General features: G+C 40.2%; 1 protein-coding gene across 3 annotated transcripts in view; it reads right to left on the reverse strand.

Moving 5' to 3' along the window:
• ITGA9 (integrin subunit alpha 9) overlaps positions 1–20,075 on the reverse strand; it is a 310,728-nt gene that overhangs the window by 51,932 nt on the left and 238,721 nt on the right. For all 3 annotated transcript variants that reach the window (XM_048839011.2, XM_048839010.2, XM_048839009.2), the window contains exons 21-23: positions 16,901–16,990; positions 12,628–12,736; positions 9,705–9,812 (exon numbers count right to left, since the gene is read on the reverse strand). In XM_048839011.2, the coding sequence (XP_048694968.1) occupies positions 9,705–9,812; positions 12,628–12,736; positions 16,901–16,990 (307 nt within the window). The remainder of the gene's footprint in view (positions 1–9,704; positions 9,813–12,627; positions 12,737–16,900; positions 16,991–20,075) is intronic.

A 20,075-nucleotide genomic window follows, 5' to 3' on the forward strand; every position in this document is an offset into this window, starting at 1 on the left:
AGTTGCAAAACGTACATCCATCCCAAATCTCGTCAAACTCGATGCTGCTATAGCAAATTATTTGCAAACAAAAGCCTGACTCATAAATCAAAACTTACAGGAAACTTTTATGTTAGAAGAATTAATCACTCATTTCAAGTTTCCCTCCCTACTATTTTTGGCATGTTAAAGCTCCACCAATGGGAGAATGGGGAAAAGGATTATTCTCATACTCCCTGAAACAAACAAAAAATGCTGACTCTGCCCTCCTGCGATTCAGTAATTCTTCAGGGTGAATTTTCTGGCCAGGAAGCTTACAAAAAGTCTATTGTACGTTCTTCACCAGGCCTCAGTAAAATACCTCATTGCCATGATATATTCTGCTTCCTTCATGCATCTGAGAAGGGTGGTGCATACATCTAGCTCACTTGACAAAACTTCTTGCTTCCTTCTGACTGCAATCCAAATCCAGCCATAGGAAGAAGCAAATCAGCTCCCTTTACCAAAGCCCTGGGATTCCATATATTTCTGCAGCCATGAAGGTGGGAACTATGTGCCGCTCTCCCCAGAAAGAAAAGAGCCACACAGTGTAACTGACCCAAGGTGTTAATCAGAATACCAAACTACCTCAATACCTTTAGGTCATGAGTAAATTCTGTTGAAAAAATTGTAGTGATTGACAAACGTCACTTCTTTTTCTGTCTATAAACTGAGCAATTTGCAGGTTTGTTGTGAAGATTCAATACTCACAATTTGAACCTTGGTGATGTGTTTTGATTGAATACATAGGTCATAGGGTTCATTCCAGTTCCTTGTTTGGATAAGTATGACTCACAGTAATCAGTCTTTTTGGTGTAAGTACTTATATTTATACATTCAAAATGTGTTTTCCCAAAAAAAATTCTTTAGCCAATATTCACTTAAAATTTTCTGCCTCCTTGAATATTCCGTCAATATTCTCATTCACTAGACTGTTTGGACAAAATGAACACAACAAGGGTCGGAAACACATTCAAAGGGATTTCATTTAAAAATTAAAACTAATAGTCATGGAGAAGTTTTTAAAGCAAACATCCATCTCCACTCTCTACTGAAAGCACTACCCAGCACTGTATTCAAGAGTAGTTTACTGCATCAAATGTTGTGCATGAAAATCTGATCAACATTGTATGCTGGTACATAACTACTCAGACGCTCCCAGTAAACCAAAACGTCAATAAATATTTCTGGACAAATACACCATGAAACCAGTGATACTTCTTCCTGAGTTAAATCAATGATATTTTCATCCTATGAACAGACTACCTAAACTCCCTCATAGATTTCCACCACTATTTCAACAACCATCCATCCATCAAATTCTCTTTAGAACACTCCCATACCAGCATCAGCTTCCTGGACACCACAGTCAACTTCACAATGGAACCTTACAGACAACTATCTGCAAAAAACCCACAGATCACCATATCTACCTTCACAGATCCAGTAACCTCCACTCCAAGAAATCCATTATCTACAGCCAGGCACTCAGATATTACAGAATATGCTCCAAGGAGAAAATTCAGAATAGATATTTTAGCAAATTTAAAACTGCCTTCACCATAAAAGGACACTCCACAAGAGAAGTAGATCTCATCAGGGAATGGGCCACCCAAATACCCTGAGAGAACCTGTTTCAATACTGTGGTGGGGGAACCCTCCGACTCCACACTGCTAGTTGTCACCTACCACCTCACACTGAAGCCTACATGGAGTATCATTACACAGTAAAAACCCATACTCAGTGGAGACCACATACTGAAAAAAATGTTTCCCCAAGTCCCTCTTCTGGCCCTTCAAACAATCCCCCAACCTTGCCAAACTCATCACCAGAAGCAAGCTCCCCAGAGGCCAGGATATAACAACACAAAAAGGCACCAGACCCTTCCATAACAACAAATGCAAAATTGGCAGACTTATCTCCACTGCTACAGTGAAGGATACCTCCCACAACACACCTTTTAAGATCTATTGATCCTATACATGTCTATCACAACATGTGGTGTTCCTCATCCAGTGCAGTAAATACCCCAACAACAACTATGTGAGTGAAATGAGACAATCACTATACTCTTAGATGAATTCAGACAGAAAAACGATAAAAGACTAATACACCCTATCAACTCTGGGTGGGTAAACACTTTTCACAAAACGATCACTCCATATCTGAACTCTCTGTCCTTGTTCCCAAAGGAAATCTGCACAACACCTTCAAAAGATGAGCTTGGGAATCTACATTCATAATTCTGCTTGACACCAAAAAATCACAGACTTAATAAAGACACTGGATTTATGGCTCATTACAATATGTAACCCACTAACCTTCCTTTGTCCTATGACTGTAGAGATGTTAACCTCCCACTTAACCACGAATGGTCTCTTATAATGTGTGTTAATCCCTTGTCTGTTCCACCTTATATTCAGCTGTGCGTACCTTTCCCAGACCTGAAGAAGATCTCTGTATAAACTCAAAAGCTTGTCTCTTTCACCAACAGAAGTTGGCCCAATAAAAGATATGACCTCACCCACACTGTCTCTAATATCCTGGAACCAGCACAGCTACAACAACGCTGCAAACAAGAAATATTTTGTTGGGTGAGAGTCTGTTTTAAGGCCTTGATCCAGGAAAGGACTTGAGCACATACGTAAGCACCCTTCCTGCATAGTGATACTTTCCTGAATTGGGGCCTAAGTTCTTGTTCACTCTCACATGCTTCTGCCCATCATGCTGATAGTAGGAACACACTCCTGGGAGATCTTTGAGAGTTACCTTTGGGATCCTCCTTTCTAGCACATAAGGGCCAGGCTCAGAGGCAGACATAATATGCCTGTGTTGTGGGATGACTGTTCAAGCAGCATACAGTCACAGAACCCCTCCTGGCCACTCTAGAACAGGCTATACAGGGCAGGCATGCTATACTCCTCCACTAGATTAAAGGGTACCGAGGCAAAGGGAGATTCTAAAGATGATGTGGGGTGGCTCAAGAAAGGAAAAGATTTTCAACTGCCTTCTGTCTCCAAAAAAATTAATTTAAATTAAAGTAGGCAAGAGGGTCAACAAACTACTGTGCAATATACTCCCTTGAGTGAATAACCTCCTCCATTATGGACACAGACCCCTGTGATTTCGGGGAACCAGAGAGGAAGGACAAATGCCAAACATACGTGTGCATTTGCAGCATTCATTGCAATAAGCTAGCTGTTGAAGAGATGATCAGCACAGTGAACCAAATTAATCTTTGGTGTAACTCTAGAATTTCCATATACAGGCCTCATCTCAATGGTGGCCAGTAGCTTCAGAGTAAATAGCTGCCATGACGACAATGAGCTACACAGAGTATTATCAGTGACATTTATGTCCTGGCATTCTCTAGCTGTGTGCATATAGTCAGAGCCAAGTCTTGAAACTTTAAAGAAAAGAAACTAAACGAATCTTCAGTTGGCTGCCAACAAACAAGAGGTTTTCTGCATGGGGATCACATGAGAGAGTTCTGTAACTCTATCTAGGTGCGGTGTCCAGTAACATAGCCTAACAATCTATTCATATTCCTAATGCAGCATTCAGATATGCACAACCACTTTAAGTTAAGATGCTCTAATATTCTCCTATCACTTGAGATTTTGAACATCTGCAGTGAGGATGCCAAACGTTAGATCCTTGACACAGAATGGAAGCAAGTCCAAGATCAACATCAGAGACCATGACTTCATTTAAGTTTCTAGAACTCTAAAATTTCTTTTCACAGTGTAAATGAAGAAAAGTCTGAATATGCTTGGGACTCTTCATGGGATGAGCAAATAGATTTGGCTCCTCCCTTTTGAGTGTTCTGGGTCTTGCCTGACTTATGCCTTGACAAATATAAGGAAGCAAGCAATACACTGTACACAAAGGGATTTTAAAATGTAACCTAGCATCAACCAGCAAAGACCTGTGACCTTGGGATTTATTCCACTGAGTTTTCGTGTTTCACTCTTCCCATGAAGAGAGTAACGCTGAAATGAACATTTTTATTGCTAAATGAATATGCTATCTTGGAATACAACATCTGTTTGTTTCCCTTTTGCGATTTATTAATTTCTTCCCCAATTAATTTGTTCTATTTTTTTAACCCTAAATACATCCATTTTCTTCTAATGGTATTATACAGATTTCACCTAATCACAGAACACCAAAGACTTCTGTGAAATGAAGTTGCAACCATGAGGAAATCCATCAAACATTTTTTGTAATTTGCCTTTTGTTCTTTTAATCAGTATGGGCTTTTTATCTGTTCCTGTTGAAGGGCAACGGGAACTGCATATCAGAAAGGAGTAAGAAACCCGAGAGGAAGAACAACAATCTTGCAGTTATGCCACCGGAACAGGACTCATGAGATCTGGGTTCAGTTAATTTGGGTAAATCATTTAATCTCTCTGTATCTCAGTTCCTTATTTGTATACTGGGGATCATAGTAATTTCTTTTTCTCACCCTTTGTTTTGTCTATTTAGATTACAAGCTCTTTGGGCAGGGACTGTCTCTTACTATATGTATGTTTAACACCTAGCTGGGCTTCAATCTGAGTAATAACAATAATAGTACTTTTCATAGTCATAATTTTAGTCCAACCAAACAGGCTCTTTAAATACATGATTTTGTTGGCCTGCGTGTTGCTCATAACAGTTAGCTCTTCCCAGAAATCCAAAAACATACATACAGCTCACTCCAGTTTAAAACAATTCTGCTTTGATTCTAGGAATCGCTTGAATGGAGACTGAAAAATCTGGCAATCCTACAAAGCATGGTCCCTCTGGATGAAGGTTCTGCCTGCACCAGATTTGGCTTCCAGTTTAAACAGACAGACTCATTTTCCAACTGTTAGTCTCTTGACTTTTATAAGCATACATACTTTTCCTAAAAATAAAATAAATATGAAATGAGCAATGTGATCCAGCTCCGTAGAACCGCCCGATCAGAGTAATCCAGGACTGTTAATTTAACAATAGCATCAGGACATCCCAGGGTTAATTTGGTACAGACCCCCATGCTGACCATCCATACAGACAAAGGACTTGTTGGCTGACAAGTCAAACTAGCTCTCTATTCCACTCCTACAAATTTGTTGGAAGCTCTTTATTACTTCAGTTTAAAACCAAAAGCCACATGTTTATTAAGCAATGTTTTCTTTTGTAGGAAAGTATGTGATCTAGTGGCTATAGCTGGGGCCCGGGAGTCAAAATTCCAGAGTTCTGTTAACTCTAACCCAGGGGTCTCAAACTGAATTTACCTTAGGGCCAGTGCCTGTCCTCAGATACTCCCAGCAGGCCAATAATGTCACTGAAGATGGTGTTCAGAAAAGAAAATGTTTATATATTTCTATTTTTTATTTCAAATTTCTGAGAAATAATAAAACTGTCATACAACTTTATACAATTCTTCACCTGCCAGAGAGTTCTTAGTGTTGGCAAACTACCTGGCAACGCTTCAGTTCTGTCAGTCTGTTGATGTTTGGCCTCAGTGACTGAGCAGTTGAAACCTTCAGGATTGCAGCAAGGTTCGGTATTTTCACTTCTATTCATTGTGGAAAAAAGTGATGCCACCTCCATGGCTGACTCTGCCCGGCAACTAGTGATGATATCTCTGTCCCTCTCCCCCAGCCAATGGGAGCTGCGGGGGGCGGCGCCTGTAGTTGAAATTGCCAGCAGCATGTCTGCCTTCATCTCTCTTTCGTGGGCCACAATGGGGATGTTCTCGGGCTGCAGATGGCCTGTAGGCCGGGACTTTGAGAACCCTGCTCTAACCCTAATCTGCATGATTTGGGACAAGCTATTCTCTATCTGTGTGTAGCCACCTGTATGATACATATGCACTCTTGCAGGGGAGTTGAGACACTTAATGTTTGTAAGTTATTTTGAGATCTTTGAAAGAAAGGTGCTACATAAGTGCAAAGTATTATTAAATAGGTTTTCTATTTATCTACCTTAGGGTTTTATACTACCATCCATCACTGTAATATCTGAGCACCTTCCACATAAAGTCAATAGCAACAGTAATGTTCCAAATGAACTTCATGGCAATTTTTGGCACGTCTCCCTTTTGGGGGTAAAGACTCTGCTCAGTTAGAATTCAAAGCTTTGATTTTTTACATTTAGTATAATCCTAGTTTTGGTTTTGGCTTTATTGTTTAGGTTGATTTATTTCAGGCTGGCTGATTGGGGTTTTGGGAGTAGGAACGTTGTGAGTTCCATTCTAGTGGTGGAAAAGCCTTTTGGAAAAGGAAAGGTTTTTCAGAATTTCCTAAAGACAGTCAGACTCTGGAATTGTCTTACTGTATTCATCTTAGTCTTTTTGTGCAGTCAGGCAATGCAATATAAACTGCATAAATGTTTGCCTAAGATGAATTCTCCTGCAACCCATTCATTAGTGCATCTCTGTCTGGGGTTATATAGTAGTCTCAAACAAACTATGCAAAAGTCTATTTGTTCGATCAGCAATAATCCTCCAGCTTGGTGACCACATGTGAGAGCAGACACAGTTTCCTAACAAACATTTGACTTCTGAACAAATGCTTATTCACTGTGCGGAAGACTTTGCTTATGACCCTTTGGACAACCTTTTGTTATGGTAACAGGAAATAAAGATATATTTAGCACAGTCTGATTTGGGGAAATTAACATCTCTAAAATAGACAGACTAGTTATGATGACCAACTGATCTGCCTCTTCAAGAAACACAGGAACAGTACGTAATGCAGGTTCCTCTCCTTCCCCTCTGCTTACTGCTGTATTTGCTTCCCCAAACGGCTGTAGCTCTCCAGTAAAGTGACTGATGCCTCTGCCTAACATTCTAGTTCTGCAGCAGTTGTTTTAGTAGCATGGTTAGAGTATTATAATAGAACACTGCATACTGACATTTTGGGTCTGCTAATTTTTTAGGGCTTAGGGGGTGTACTAAGGGTGTCTTGCCAGGGAGAAAGGAGTTTTGAGTTGCTGTGAGGTAGCAGGTCAAGATTCTTGGGAGGAGCAGGTCTGGTCCCACCCTCCTATCAGCTAGGAAGCTCCTCCTCTCCCAAGATGTGCTTCAGCCATAATTCACCTCCCCTGTTGTCAGTAATTAACCCGCTGATAAGGAAGGAAGCACTTACCAGGACTTCCTTGCTGGGTGGGTGGGGAAAAGAGGACAATGGAGGGGGTCAAGGATAAACAAGTAGTGTTATTTGGGTGATTCAGGATGTAAAAGGCAGAGAGCATTATGAGATCATTATGGCATTGCTGGGAAATAAAATCTTTTAGAAGAGTTTCTGCAATAAAGCAAAAAGCTCAGAGCAGCAGAAAGGAGAAACATGCTATCTGTTTTAAAGGGAGTGGGATAATCTTGTCTACAAATGCCTCCAGTAGACACAAACAGTTCTAATGGGCTGTATCCAACTCTCTTCATATTATTTCTGTGACTGAATTATGGAACGAGAACCCAATTCACACAATATAGAACAATTGGCTCTTGGCACAATATAGATTACATTGTACTCGATATGCATTCTGAACTCAAATGTGAATCATAGTTACTCTACGTGCTTGCATCCATAAACTGCAATGCTGCACTGTACACGAAATGGGTCAAATCAATTTTGACTGGCAGGCACAAGTATTAAATGGCTTTCAGAAAAATGTGTTATGCCATCAAAACTTAAGATGACTATGTAATGAATTTTAAGAGTAAATCCTGGCAGTTAACCACCGATTATTCACAGTGTGTATGCAACTTTATGAACATTCTTATTAATAATTGCAACTCCATCCATTTTGAAAGGTCTGATAATGTTGACTTCTAAGAATGTGAAAGCAAAAGAATAACTTCCAGATAACTTTGCTATGCATTGTTCTGAAAGGGACACTATTCCTCTGCACAACTGCATCAGCTGTTTGTGCTACAGGAAGTACAGACTGATCAGAAACATGGAAATCATCAGTAAATGTGCTTACAAAAGTCTTTTTGCAAAAAGTGGCTACTTCTGACCCATTTTCCAAAGTTCATTCCAGTCTGCTGCTTTTGGATATAATTTGTTTTTAAAAGGATGTTTGTTCTGCACTATGTTGCCCCAAAAGTTCAATAGCTTAATTTTCCCTTTTCAGTCAATAAAACCTCGGCAAGGAGGTAGACTGGTATTGTGCTTAAGGCACTGGACACAGACTTAGGAGACATAGATTCAATGCCTGGCTCTGACACAGACTTCCTGCGTGACCTCAAGCAAATCACTTAATCTTTCTGTGCTCCAACTCCTCATCTGTAAAACACTTCCCTACCTTCCTGAGAGTTTGAGAGGATAAATTCATTAATGCTTATGAGAAGCTCAAATACTATAGTGATGGGGGCCCTATACCATAATCTTCTTAGACAGATAGAAAATAGCAGTATCAGTGCAAACATGCCACACAATTTCACAAGTGGACATTGCTAGACATCTGGGGAAAGTGAGTGTTAGTGTTAAACAAGTGCCTACATTTCCAACACATCACGGGGCCTAATCCTAAAAAGCCAGGAGGTCAATGAGAATTGCATGAACTCAGCACCTCTCAGGATTAAGCCTAAATTTGGAATTTTGTTCTAAAAGGCTTTCATGTCCTTACCATCTGCCCTGGCACCCATAACTCAGTCCTTTGGGGAGCAAGTATTAAAGTTTATGGGCATAAGCCTGTAAATGCCAAAAGACAAATGCCACATTGCATAGAGTGGGCAACATGACACTGAGTCTGGACTGTCTTCTGCATTTTAAGCTAGGCTGAACAAAGCATTAAAAAGGCATGGGAAGTAAAAAATCCTGCAAGGGCTGGAGGATGGGCTCAATCTGAGCAGGTAACATGATGCTAGTTCTTCCCTCCCCATTTCTAGATGCTTCTATGAATATCCAAACTCTTCAAGACAAAAAGCCTGGGAAAGGGGCACAAGTAAAGCAGCAATGCAAGGTGAGCCTTTCCACCTGCTATTACTTTGCACGAGCCACAAACTGATTGGCATGTACAGGGATCTTGGTTATGTGCAAAAGAAGAGGTCATTGGATATATATTTGCATGGATCCAGTGACACAAACACCTGCATTTGGGGTGTGGAACAGCTGCAGCTACTTTTCCAGCCAAAAGGCTAGAAAAGCAGCCACAAAAAGGGTACAGTGCAGCCTCCTGGCTTACCTGTGAGTTGGGATGTTGGGTTGTTCCTTTTCTGCACAGTTTCCCACACACATCCAATTACTATGAATTTGTACAGGGGAGGAGTGAATCAGCTCCCTAGCCAACTCTTCCTTTCAATATCTCATCAATACAAAATATGATATTTTAACATATTAACCCAAACTTAAAAAAACCCCAAACCCCAAAAGCGAATCCTTTGTCAGAACACCCGCATGGGATGGTTTTCTTGGTGGTAGACACAGAATTTTTTTTTAAATCATTAGGCTACTAACATCTGTAAGCAACCAGTCAAAAATCCTGTTTGTGTTAAAGAGGAGGTATAATATGATATAAATGTTATATTCAGTTTTAAGTTTCCTATTTAAAGATGATTGTACAGAAAACTGATGTAAATGAGCATAGATTGGCTTTATATCAGACTCCACTAGAGAGCAAACTAATCAGAATACAGTTAACGCTGGATCTTACTTAAGTGTGAGAAACTGGAAGCTTCACCTTTGAGGAAACATTACAAAGTACTCACCATCATCTGCTGAATGTGAAAAGTTTCAGCCCCACTGGCAGAGAGGCGGTTAGGAAACAAAATGTCAACAAAAGATTCGGGGAGTGTGCTTGGTCCAGTGTTGTAAACCTAGAAGTGTGAAAATACGTATAAATACAAGTACATATATAAAAGATCATTGAATATAAAATTATTGCAGAACAGTAATTCTCTTCATTGACATTACACATGTTACTCAGAGTGAACCTGGATTACAGATATATTTCCAAATTTCCCTCATGTCCCTAATTTTTTCAGTCTTCACTAAGAACTATTATATAAAGCATAGGATACAGCCGCAAGGGTTAGTTTAATTTTTGCTCTTTTGACATTTAGTATTTTCACTCACAGTGTGCACTATACAGGGAACAGCACTTAGGTACAATGGTAAGTAATTAAAAAGCCAGTTACCAACATAAATGACATGTGGCTTTTTGTCCATTATGTGGAGACACGGTCAGTGACTACATTTTGAATGCTTCAATAATACTAGCAGAATGAAAAGAGCATTGCTTTTCCCACCAATGTTGTTCTTTTCCATTATGGTAACCATTGCATTATATTTTGTGTGTTTTTTTCTTAAAGAGCACAAACCAAAATGGAATGATGAACAGGACTACTGGAATTCTGGGTTTATTGACTGTGTTGATAGAAAATGCACTTTAGCAACCTTAATTCAGTTCAATATTTGGTGGGTTTCAACGGAACAAGAATTTTCCTGGAAACATGTTCACTTTTCATTGTAAAATCAAATAGTTTCCAGCCCCAAACTGAAAAGTTTCAGGCATAAAACGCAAAACTTTTTTCCTCCCCCAAAAAATCAAAGATATCCATGAAAAATTTCAGTTTTTAAAATATTGTGTCTAAATTTTTCATGGGGAGGGAAAAAACATTTTCTGACCATCGCTAATATGTACACATATATAAATGTTTATATAATCAAAAAATTAAACAATCCAATTAAAAACATTCAGCTATGTTGAGATTTCTTTGTCTAAATATATAGTGATCCACACCAGCATTGTTGTGAGTCCAAGGGACTATAAATATTAAAATATGAAGTCTTCTCTACTTGAGGCATTGTATATATTTTGAGGAATGCATGAATGATAAAGAGGACTGGTGCAGAATGCCAAGTCTTTACAAAAGCCCTGAGGCACAAGAAAGGAGAGGAGGCTACAACTACAATGGAACATAACAAATACTGCATGAAATGTGAGCCTAATGTAACAAATTAGAAATTTTAAAAATGGATAATCCCACCATGATAAGGAAAAACAGTTCAGGAATAAGAGGTATTTGGATTACACAACACATTATTCACAACAAAATATTTGACTCAATGCAGATTTTCACATACAAAAATCACCCAAAACCCTATGTATTTTTACCAATTAATCTCTTTTCTGTTGAGAAAATGTTACTTTTCTCCATCTGGAGAAGTTTAATAAATGGTGGGGAAATCATTAGAAACAATTGAACAAATTGTGATACAAACCATGCTTTACCCATTATGAAACCCTTCCCCCACACACACACACACACGCACGCACGGTCCGAGGTTTACCAGTTTACTGGAGGTCAGATCTGTGACTTCTTATAGTATCATTGCCAATTTCTATATGAAAACTCTCTTACATTGCAACTTATGTTTGTGTGAGAGAGATCAGAAGGGAGGGAGGGATATATTATCAATGTATAGATTCTATCCCTATACTTTATATAATTTTCTTTTATTGAAAGTGATCATCTAGTCAAAACATCAGTACATCTGGTCTTTATCTGTTTTCTAACCAATAAATGACTGGAAAAACTGCAAATCCTCAAGAATGAATTCAGAGTCACAGGAACTAGGAGTCTGGTTCACAAGAGCTTTAACATACTGAAATCCCAGTTTGAACACCCTGCTTTTACTCCTTTTTAATAAATAGCTACAGGCAGTGCATAACAGGAGGGGCTTAACTGCTCTGGACTATAGTCTGCCCCTAGATGGAGACATGTGTTACCCATTATGAGTTAAGTGGCATCATGCCTAGGAGAACAGTGGAAAGAAGGGAAAATGAAAAGTTATTGTTTACAATATTCTATAAATGATCCCCCACACTCCCACTCTGTATGATTTGTCATAACCTACTTCCATCTAGTGGTCAAAAAGGATTTGTAAAGATAGCCATGAAACACAGTGACTGTAGTGAGATGAGTTCCTTTTGGTCCCATCAAAAAGATCTTGTACTAACATGGATCGCAGAGATTACACTGCACCGGGAAGCTCTGTCATCCACATGAAAAGGATGATCCCACAGACCTGCACAGGTAATTTTGAGATCCTGTGTGACATATTTAAAATGACCCCTTCTCACCTCTACCTTTGTTGTTAAACTTCCACAGAGACACAAACAAGCTGCACAGTTCTGGCCCATTCTTTGCACTATTCTCCAGTAGGGAGCACTGTGCACGCTGTAGTGTTGACATTTACATGCAGCAAGCCTTGATTCTTTTGAGAGGGCACTTGCTCGGTCTCATGAATGAATGCTGCCTAACCTTCTGTTTAACCATAATGCCACTGAAAATAATGGCTTTTCCCTTTGGAAACATGGGACTGAATCGAGATGTGACACTTGAATGAACAAAACTGTTCACTCCGCGTGTGATGAAAGGGGAAAAAGACCCGATCAAACAATGGCAGCTCCCTGCCCATGAAACTGTGATGCCCTGTTTGTAAATCTTTTAATAATATATTAAGATAAGGAAAAACACCATCCCTGGAGACTATTTTAGTCCACTGTGAATACAGCATCCTAAAACGTATGTATGACACACTGTTCTGAGATAGGAAACGTGCACCAATCTCCCCACAAAAGATGTGCTGTCAAGAGAAGAAGCTGTAAAGATGGATCAATTTTACCTGAAGAGTGAAGTTGAGAGGCTGAAAAAGACATTCATAATTCTCCATCTGAACAAAGTTGGATGCTTCCACAGAGTCTCCATAGACAAAGGAAGTCGGAGAGACAGTTCTGAAAGGTTAAGACATGAACTTAGTTATCTTTCAGTTATCTGTCTTCTATATTAAATACATTTGTGGATTGAAAGTGAAGTGCAGAGTTCATACAGTTTGATATAGAGATTTAGGAGAGGTGACTCAAGGGACCCCTTCCCTTCCCATCCTATTGTCTATACTTTGTTTTCTTCTCAGACAAATACAACCTTAATGGATCCTGAACTGGGTCTTTTTTCTGCTATCCCCAGTCAATGTGAGACTTATTTAACATCATATCTAAAATCTGTCCCTTCTTCCTCATGCCTACAACAAAACTTCTTGTCCATGCCCTGGTCCTCTCATGTTGGAAACTGAAATCTTTCTTTCCAGACTCTCAGAGCTCTGAGCATGCAACCTGCTCTTGAAAAATGTTCCATTGGAAAGACTTCCACTGAGTTCTGTGAGAGTTGGATTAATCCTAAATGCACAAGCACCATTCTGTATTCATTTTGTGTAACCATTTATATAATCAAGTTTTACAGGTAGCAAGGTTTGCAGAAAGCTAACTTCAAAGCCATATGAGTTTCTGTGGAAATCAAGCTGTAAATCTGTTCACACAAGTGTTCATGTCAGAAATGCTCATCTAATGAGGAAAGTAAAACTAACACCATCTGGCCAATCACAACTCACCTACAAAGCTGGAATGTCAAATACTTTTTGCATTTGGCCCACAAACCTTTTTTTAAAAAATGCAAAAGGCCAGATCTTCCACTGCTGTAAAGCAGCATAACTCCATGGACTATCGTAGAGCTACACTGCTTTACACTGTCCTAATCAGCATAATTTTGGAGAAAAAAAATTAGTTATAGAAGAAATTAAAGAAATCGCTCATGCATAGTTTGCAACAGAAAAAGAGACTAAGGGCCTAATTCACTTTTGTGTTACTCCAGTTTTATGCCAGTGTATCTCCACTGAGGCCCTAAAATTGTCTGATCAATTACTGGGTATGACTTACTCATTCAGCTCTATTTATCAACACTGAATACAACTAGTATGTATTGTTAAAATGGCAACAAAAGACTTAGGTAAAAATGTCACTTGCTATTGTCTCAGTCCTGCAGACCTTTCTAAAACAAGGCAAGTTTTCCTTGACTAGGTTTGCAGGGGGTGGGTCATTGATAATGTTAAATTAATCTGAGAAAGCTGTTTTAAAAACAGTAATAATTTTCACTTACATATGGATTTCTGTCTATTGTTTCCACCGCACTTCATGAACATTAATTCATTACACTTCTCAACAACTATGGGGATGTACTCTCCATTTTATAGACTGTGAGAATGGGCCACAGGAAAGATGTAGTGACTTGCCCATGATTACACAGCAAGTCAGTGGCAGAGCTAGGAGCCAGGATTCCTGAATGTCAGTCTCAAGCTCTCATCACAGTGTAAAACACAACACTGTTTTACCAGCAGGACTAAGAAGCACTGCACAAAACTCACAGCCCAGGGGGAAGATGGGGCTAATCCTCCCGCTATGTCTTCCTAATCCTGGGATGTTCCAGGGGCAGAAGAGGATCCCGGTGTAATTTAAGCCAGCCCTGGGTACCTAAGTTACAACAGCCTCCTCAGGCTACCATATGGATGGCAGTGGTGCTCAGAATTTCCAAAGAGCTGCATCCGACATGCCCCTCCTGGCTCAGCATGCCTCCTATGCTGGGGCTCATGAGAGGGTCTTCAGAAGGCAGCCTTACTGCTAGCTTCCATAGTGCCTGTGCCAGGAGAGTTCTCTCCAGCTGGATATGGAGCTTTCAGGGCCTATTTATTTCACTGCATCCCTTTACATAGCATAGGAGCAGGGCTAAGGATCTCTATCATGAACTCAGATCCTCAATAATAAATGAAAATATTCTTTAAAAATATGGTGTCCAAAATAGAGCATCACTAATGTTATCATGCTTTGTCTCCTCTGATGAAACAATCAGTAAACTCAGTTCTGGTAACCAGATAAGGTGTCGTCATGCTCTGGAGTTAGCTACACCTAATGTATTTGAATGAAGAAAGTAATCCATAAAATCAGTTAGGCAGGGTTTTCAAGACTTGTCTTTTAAATGAGATATTATGAGGAGAAGGAAAGAAGCCCAAGTTGCGTCAAACTCTTTGGAATGTTTTCTTCTGAAACATTAGGAGGATCTTCATTCACTAAAGGGGAGAATCCAGGAATCCTAGAATAATAGTTGAAACCTTTCTGTGCTTGAGAATCATCAGTTTCATCAAGGAGCAAGGATTTGACTGGATTAAAGTTTAAATGTAGATGGATTTCCATGCAGACATATTTGACTCCATTCTTTAATGCAAGGGTTTTTTTCAGTACTGCTAAGGGTTGTATTTTCAGTGTGGAAATTTTTTTACATGTTAGTCATGGGCAAACTTAACATGTTCGGAGGATCAGGTCAAATAAACACACATCCGAACTACTGGGCATCTGCAAAACCTGGGCCAGAAACGTGGTGAGAACAGGATCTCTCTTAAAATTTCCAGCATGTCCTGCTTCCCATAGGGACAGAAATACTAGGGAGACAGTCTTTCTTGTAGTATTTTGGCACAAAATCTGGTTCGGAGCCCGTAAGTGCAGACATATTAAAAAATGAAAATGAATGAAAAATGTTAGCCAGACTTTTTCACACCTCAAAAAAGGTTGAGATTTATGTTGAGGTTCGATGGCATTCTTCTTTTGCCTGAATAGGCTCACCCACATCTTCCACATGGATGACAACTCTGTGCACTAATGGGAGTTATGTGACTTTATTCCTGTGTAGTGTGATAGGAATACAGGCCTAAATAGTCAAATCCAGACTTGGCCATGCATCTAAAGGTTTACCCGCATCCTCTGCTGACTCACACATTGAATTCAAATAAGCACAGGTATCTATTTCCTCAACTTGTAACAGTGGCCAAGTGTGTCTTTGTCCTTTACTAGAGATATAGTAGTGCCACGGTCCTTAGCTCAGGCAGTAGATGCTCATGCCACATGGATTCAGTCACCACAAACGATCCATTCAGAAGGTTGTTACAAATGGCCAGTACAGGGCTTGAAGTTCTGAAGACCTCTGATGCTCAGGATGTGCTTCCCCAAGTGGGCGGTACATGTAAACCACACGAGCCCAGCAGACATCATTATTCCTCTTTGGTGTCTGGATCACCTAATTCTGAGTCAGTTACTGCCTGGGTCTCCTGCTGGGATTGAACCTGGGATCTCTGGATCTAAAAGGTTCAGCCTCAAATGGCAGAGCTAAAAGACCAGGTCCATTAGTTTATAGAAAATAGCTCTGTATGAGGTCCAGCCATAGCTCTGTATGAGGTCCAGCCAGTAGAGAGGGACATAAGAACATAATAACTGCCATACTGGGTCAGACCAAAGGTCCATCTAGCCCGGTATCCTGTCTTCCAAAGTGGCCAATGCCAGGTGCCCCCAAGGGAACGAACAGAACAGGAAATCATCAAATGGTCCATCCCCTGTTGCTCATTCTCAGCTTCTGGCAAACAGAGGCTAGGGACACCATCACTGCCCATCCTGGCTAATAGCCATTGATGGACCTATCTTCCATGAATTTATCTACAGAGACACAGTGTCCAGTATATTGCAAGTATTTCAGCCTTGATAGTGATGTGGATCTCTCTGTTTTAATTTAAACTCCTTTCATACTAGGGAAAATGGGGTTAAAATATAAACACAAGCTAGTTCCGACTATGAAATTAAACAGAAAGGCAAATAGTTAGATCTCACCATTATTCAGAGAATCCCAGAACATTTGACCCTAACCTTTGGCCTGGCAATTCTCAGCCATATCTTTAGACACATCCTCTGGAATGAGATTTGATTAATTTAGTCTTCCCTCCCTCCGCCGCCCCCCATCTTTTTTTTTTTTTTAAGGTTCATCACATTCACAGAATTACAGCAACTTAAATCAATGACTAAAATATCTAATGTTACTGGTTGGGGGAGGATGGGGTGCAATAAATACATCCCAGATAATGAATGACGATGTCCTGTTTTCAAAGTCTGGGAAACAAGTCTAGAAGAAAGCAGCTTTCTGGCCACATATAAACAAAGAGAAGAATGTAATTTTCCATTGGATGAAATTCACATGTTCTTGTTAGGATTTTATTTGTGTTTTTTGTCATTTGATAATTGGTCACTTACCCAGTGATAGATGAGTCCACTTCATGCATCAGGGGCACAGACAGGGTGAGAGTGTTGTCATGGAGTGATTCCGAGTGTTCTAGGTTTCCACTGTGTCAGAAAGGACAAATAAGCATGCTGTAAACCTACAAGCTTTGCAATAAATTACACAAGTGCAGTCAGCAGCTACTATCTCATATCTGCCTTTTACTCTGAACCGCTGTGTTTGAGTGATGTCTCATTACAGAGACTTTTAAAGATCAAGGGTTACATTTGTAAATTGTGCCCTGGAGGGGGCATACGCACAAAGCTTGTCTTTTGTGGATTGCCTCTGTGCATTTACTGTATGGGTAAATCTACACTGCAGCTGGGAGCATGCTTCCCAGTGCAGGTATACAGACTTGCACTAGCTCTACTGGCTAAAATAGCAGTGTAGCCTGAGGTCTGAGGTCTTTCTGCTTACTTCAGGTCACTGAAGGTCCCATGGTACATTTCCCATGAGTAAGGGCCTCAAGTGTGGCCAATTTCCAACGTTAATAATTGCTTTCCTAAATTCCCTGTTGCTTTAAACTGACACATTATTCTTCATGTCCTAGCCCCAGTGTGGAATGTTGCTCGTGCCATCAAAAAATAGCTGACACATTCCACTCAAGAGGTGGGTAAAATGATGGCTATATGCATACAGTTTATGATTCTGTAGTATGTTTTAAAGCTTGAAGGTGGTGCTGTATTAAATCAATACTGGTATATAAAATGATCCTCTCCACAAATGATGCTTGCATATTTAAAGTATTGTATTATTCCTTTGTGGAGAATTTGCTGTATTCTGAGCAAACCCTTGCAGGTCAAAACTGCAAAGATACTTAATCTGATGGTGAGCTTGAACTCCACCAAAAGATGGAAAAATAATCCTGAACTACCTTTTTAAAGTATTATTTCAGATTTCAGCAGCATAATCTAAGGGACCAGTTTTGGCTTTCTGCTATCAAGGTACTAGATTCATTCACAAACCTAAACGTTTGACCAAACAAACCCCTCTTATTTGGGGGCAGTGTCATTGAGGCTATAACAGACAGCCTTGGGACTACCTGTATAAAGTGCTAAGCTGGCTTTGCAGGCGGCTACATTTGTTCAATAGGACTGTGAAAAAAACAGGCTGCTGATGGCATACAGCACAGCCTTCTGTGACTGGCTCCTTTGATGTGACTGCCAATAAACAAAAGCCCGCGGCAGAAGAGCATTCCAAATACCCCACCCCAGCCAGCAAACATTTTACAGCAGCCTTTCCTCTTGCACGGGTTTGAAGTCTCCAAAACAGTGTCATTTTGTAGCACGTCACAAATACCAAGGGAGATGCAGTACCTGCAAGTGGAACTAGTCATCTGTGTGTGAGTGGAATTCAAAGGAGTACACGTGTGTGTCTATAGCTCTGAAAAAGGTAGAACATTTCTGTCAGCAAAGGGTATGACAGGAGACTAAGGCTTGGTGAATTTAGCTCTAGCGAGCCACGTTGCTTCCCCCAAAAGTGCATGTTTTTGTACAATAAATATTAGACTATCCAGCTGTTAGCCTGTTTCAGACTGTGCTGCCCAACTTGCAGCTGCAATGAGCCCGTTGGGGGCCCCTTACTACTGGGGACAGGTTTAACTTCTAGATAGATGTGTACTTCCTATACTTTCAGCACTGTGGGAAGGAAGGAAGGAAGGACCATTCTGTACTAAGACACTGCTACAGTGCTGGCTTGAGAACCCTGTGAATACAGGATGTTCCTTTTCATCTCAGGCTGACTGGGGCACATCACAGGTTTCCCCTCTTATTTTCTTTTGCTAGATGGGGAACTAGAACTTGCTGGTTAAGTTACTTAACTTCTCCATCACTTATATAAAGTGAGAGAAACAGGACATGAACCCAGACCTCCCAAGGCTCAGTCTAAGTCCTTAGTCACAAGACTCCTTTCTGTCCTCCTTCTTTACATAAAAACCTCCTCCTTCTAATTACCCTGATTCTCTATACTATGTACGTGCACGCACATACAAGTTCTTGACGCACTATAGATCTCTCCCACCCCAGAGGGACCGACAACCCCTTACATCTACACCAAACCTATGCTTTGTAGCGGAGGAGGACAAGGGTTTCCTTGAACCAGCCCTTCATATTCCCTCTTTCATAAACACAAAGTGAAAACTAACTTGGAGAACATGTTAGGCTCCTTATATGTTGTACAACAATGTGGAGTATAGAATGCATAATTTAATGGAAGGCTCGTCATAGGTTATGTTAGATTCCGCATAAAATAAGGGAAGACACCAAGGAAAATTTATTAAGTATATTGGGAGATGGATCTGATCCCAAGGGAGCAAGTTATATGTATATTCCTCTTCATTATGTCTTATAAGTTCTGGAAAACACAGACTGGGTGAAATTAAAGCAGTCTCCATGGAACTAAGCTCATGCAACAACTATGATTTACACATAAGATCGCTATAGGGTGGATGCACTGCTCTTCAAGGATAATAAAATTTCTCCAATGTATCAGACACAAACAGCCTTGACCCTCTGATGTGGAGGGCTCTCTTACAGTATTTCATAGCAGCAGCACATGCTACAGGATCTTGTTCCACACACCTGTCATTTTTGGGGGATTACTCTTTACAAGAACAGAGTCACTGAGCAACTGCTAGTGTTCATCTCTCATCTCCAACAGTTCTATGGGGGGGGGTTCATCATGAAAGTGGGGATGGGGGGATTAAGAGTGATTATGTTTGTCTTGACATGGAAGGCTCCCAAATGGGCCTCTTCATGCATCTGCAGTCACACATGACAGCACAGAAAGTGAAAGCCCCAGCTAATCACGTTTCAGCAGTGACAGCGTTAGGAGCACAGGTTAATAAAGCCGCACTATAATCAATTCCTATATGAATCCAGAGAGTTCCTGAGACCTAATCACAGTTAGATTTTGTTTCTTTATGACAGATCACCTTAGAAAGCAGACAGGGCATGTTATGGTTTTCACTAATTCTAAGATCCAATCCCTATGGACACATTTCTACGAATTCTGTATTCAAAGTGACATTCAGCCTAACTCACTTCATAACAAGTTTCACAATGTTCTTTGGGCAGAACACTGCTCAGCTGTCTCATACATCCAGTCACACCACACAAAAGATCAGAGGGAGAAAAAAATACGTGCTCAACT

The sequence above is a fragment of the Caretta caretta genome, chromosome 2 (genome assembly GCF_965140235.1).
Source record: "Caretta caretta isolate rCarCar2 chromosome 2, rCarCar1.hap1, whole genome shotgun sequence".
In the NCBI taxonomy this organism is placed as follows: Eukaryota; Metazoa; Chordata; order Testudines; family Cheloniidae; genus Caretta; species Caretta caretta.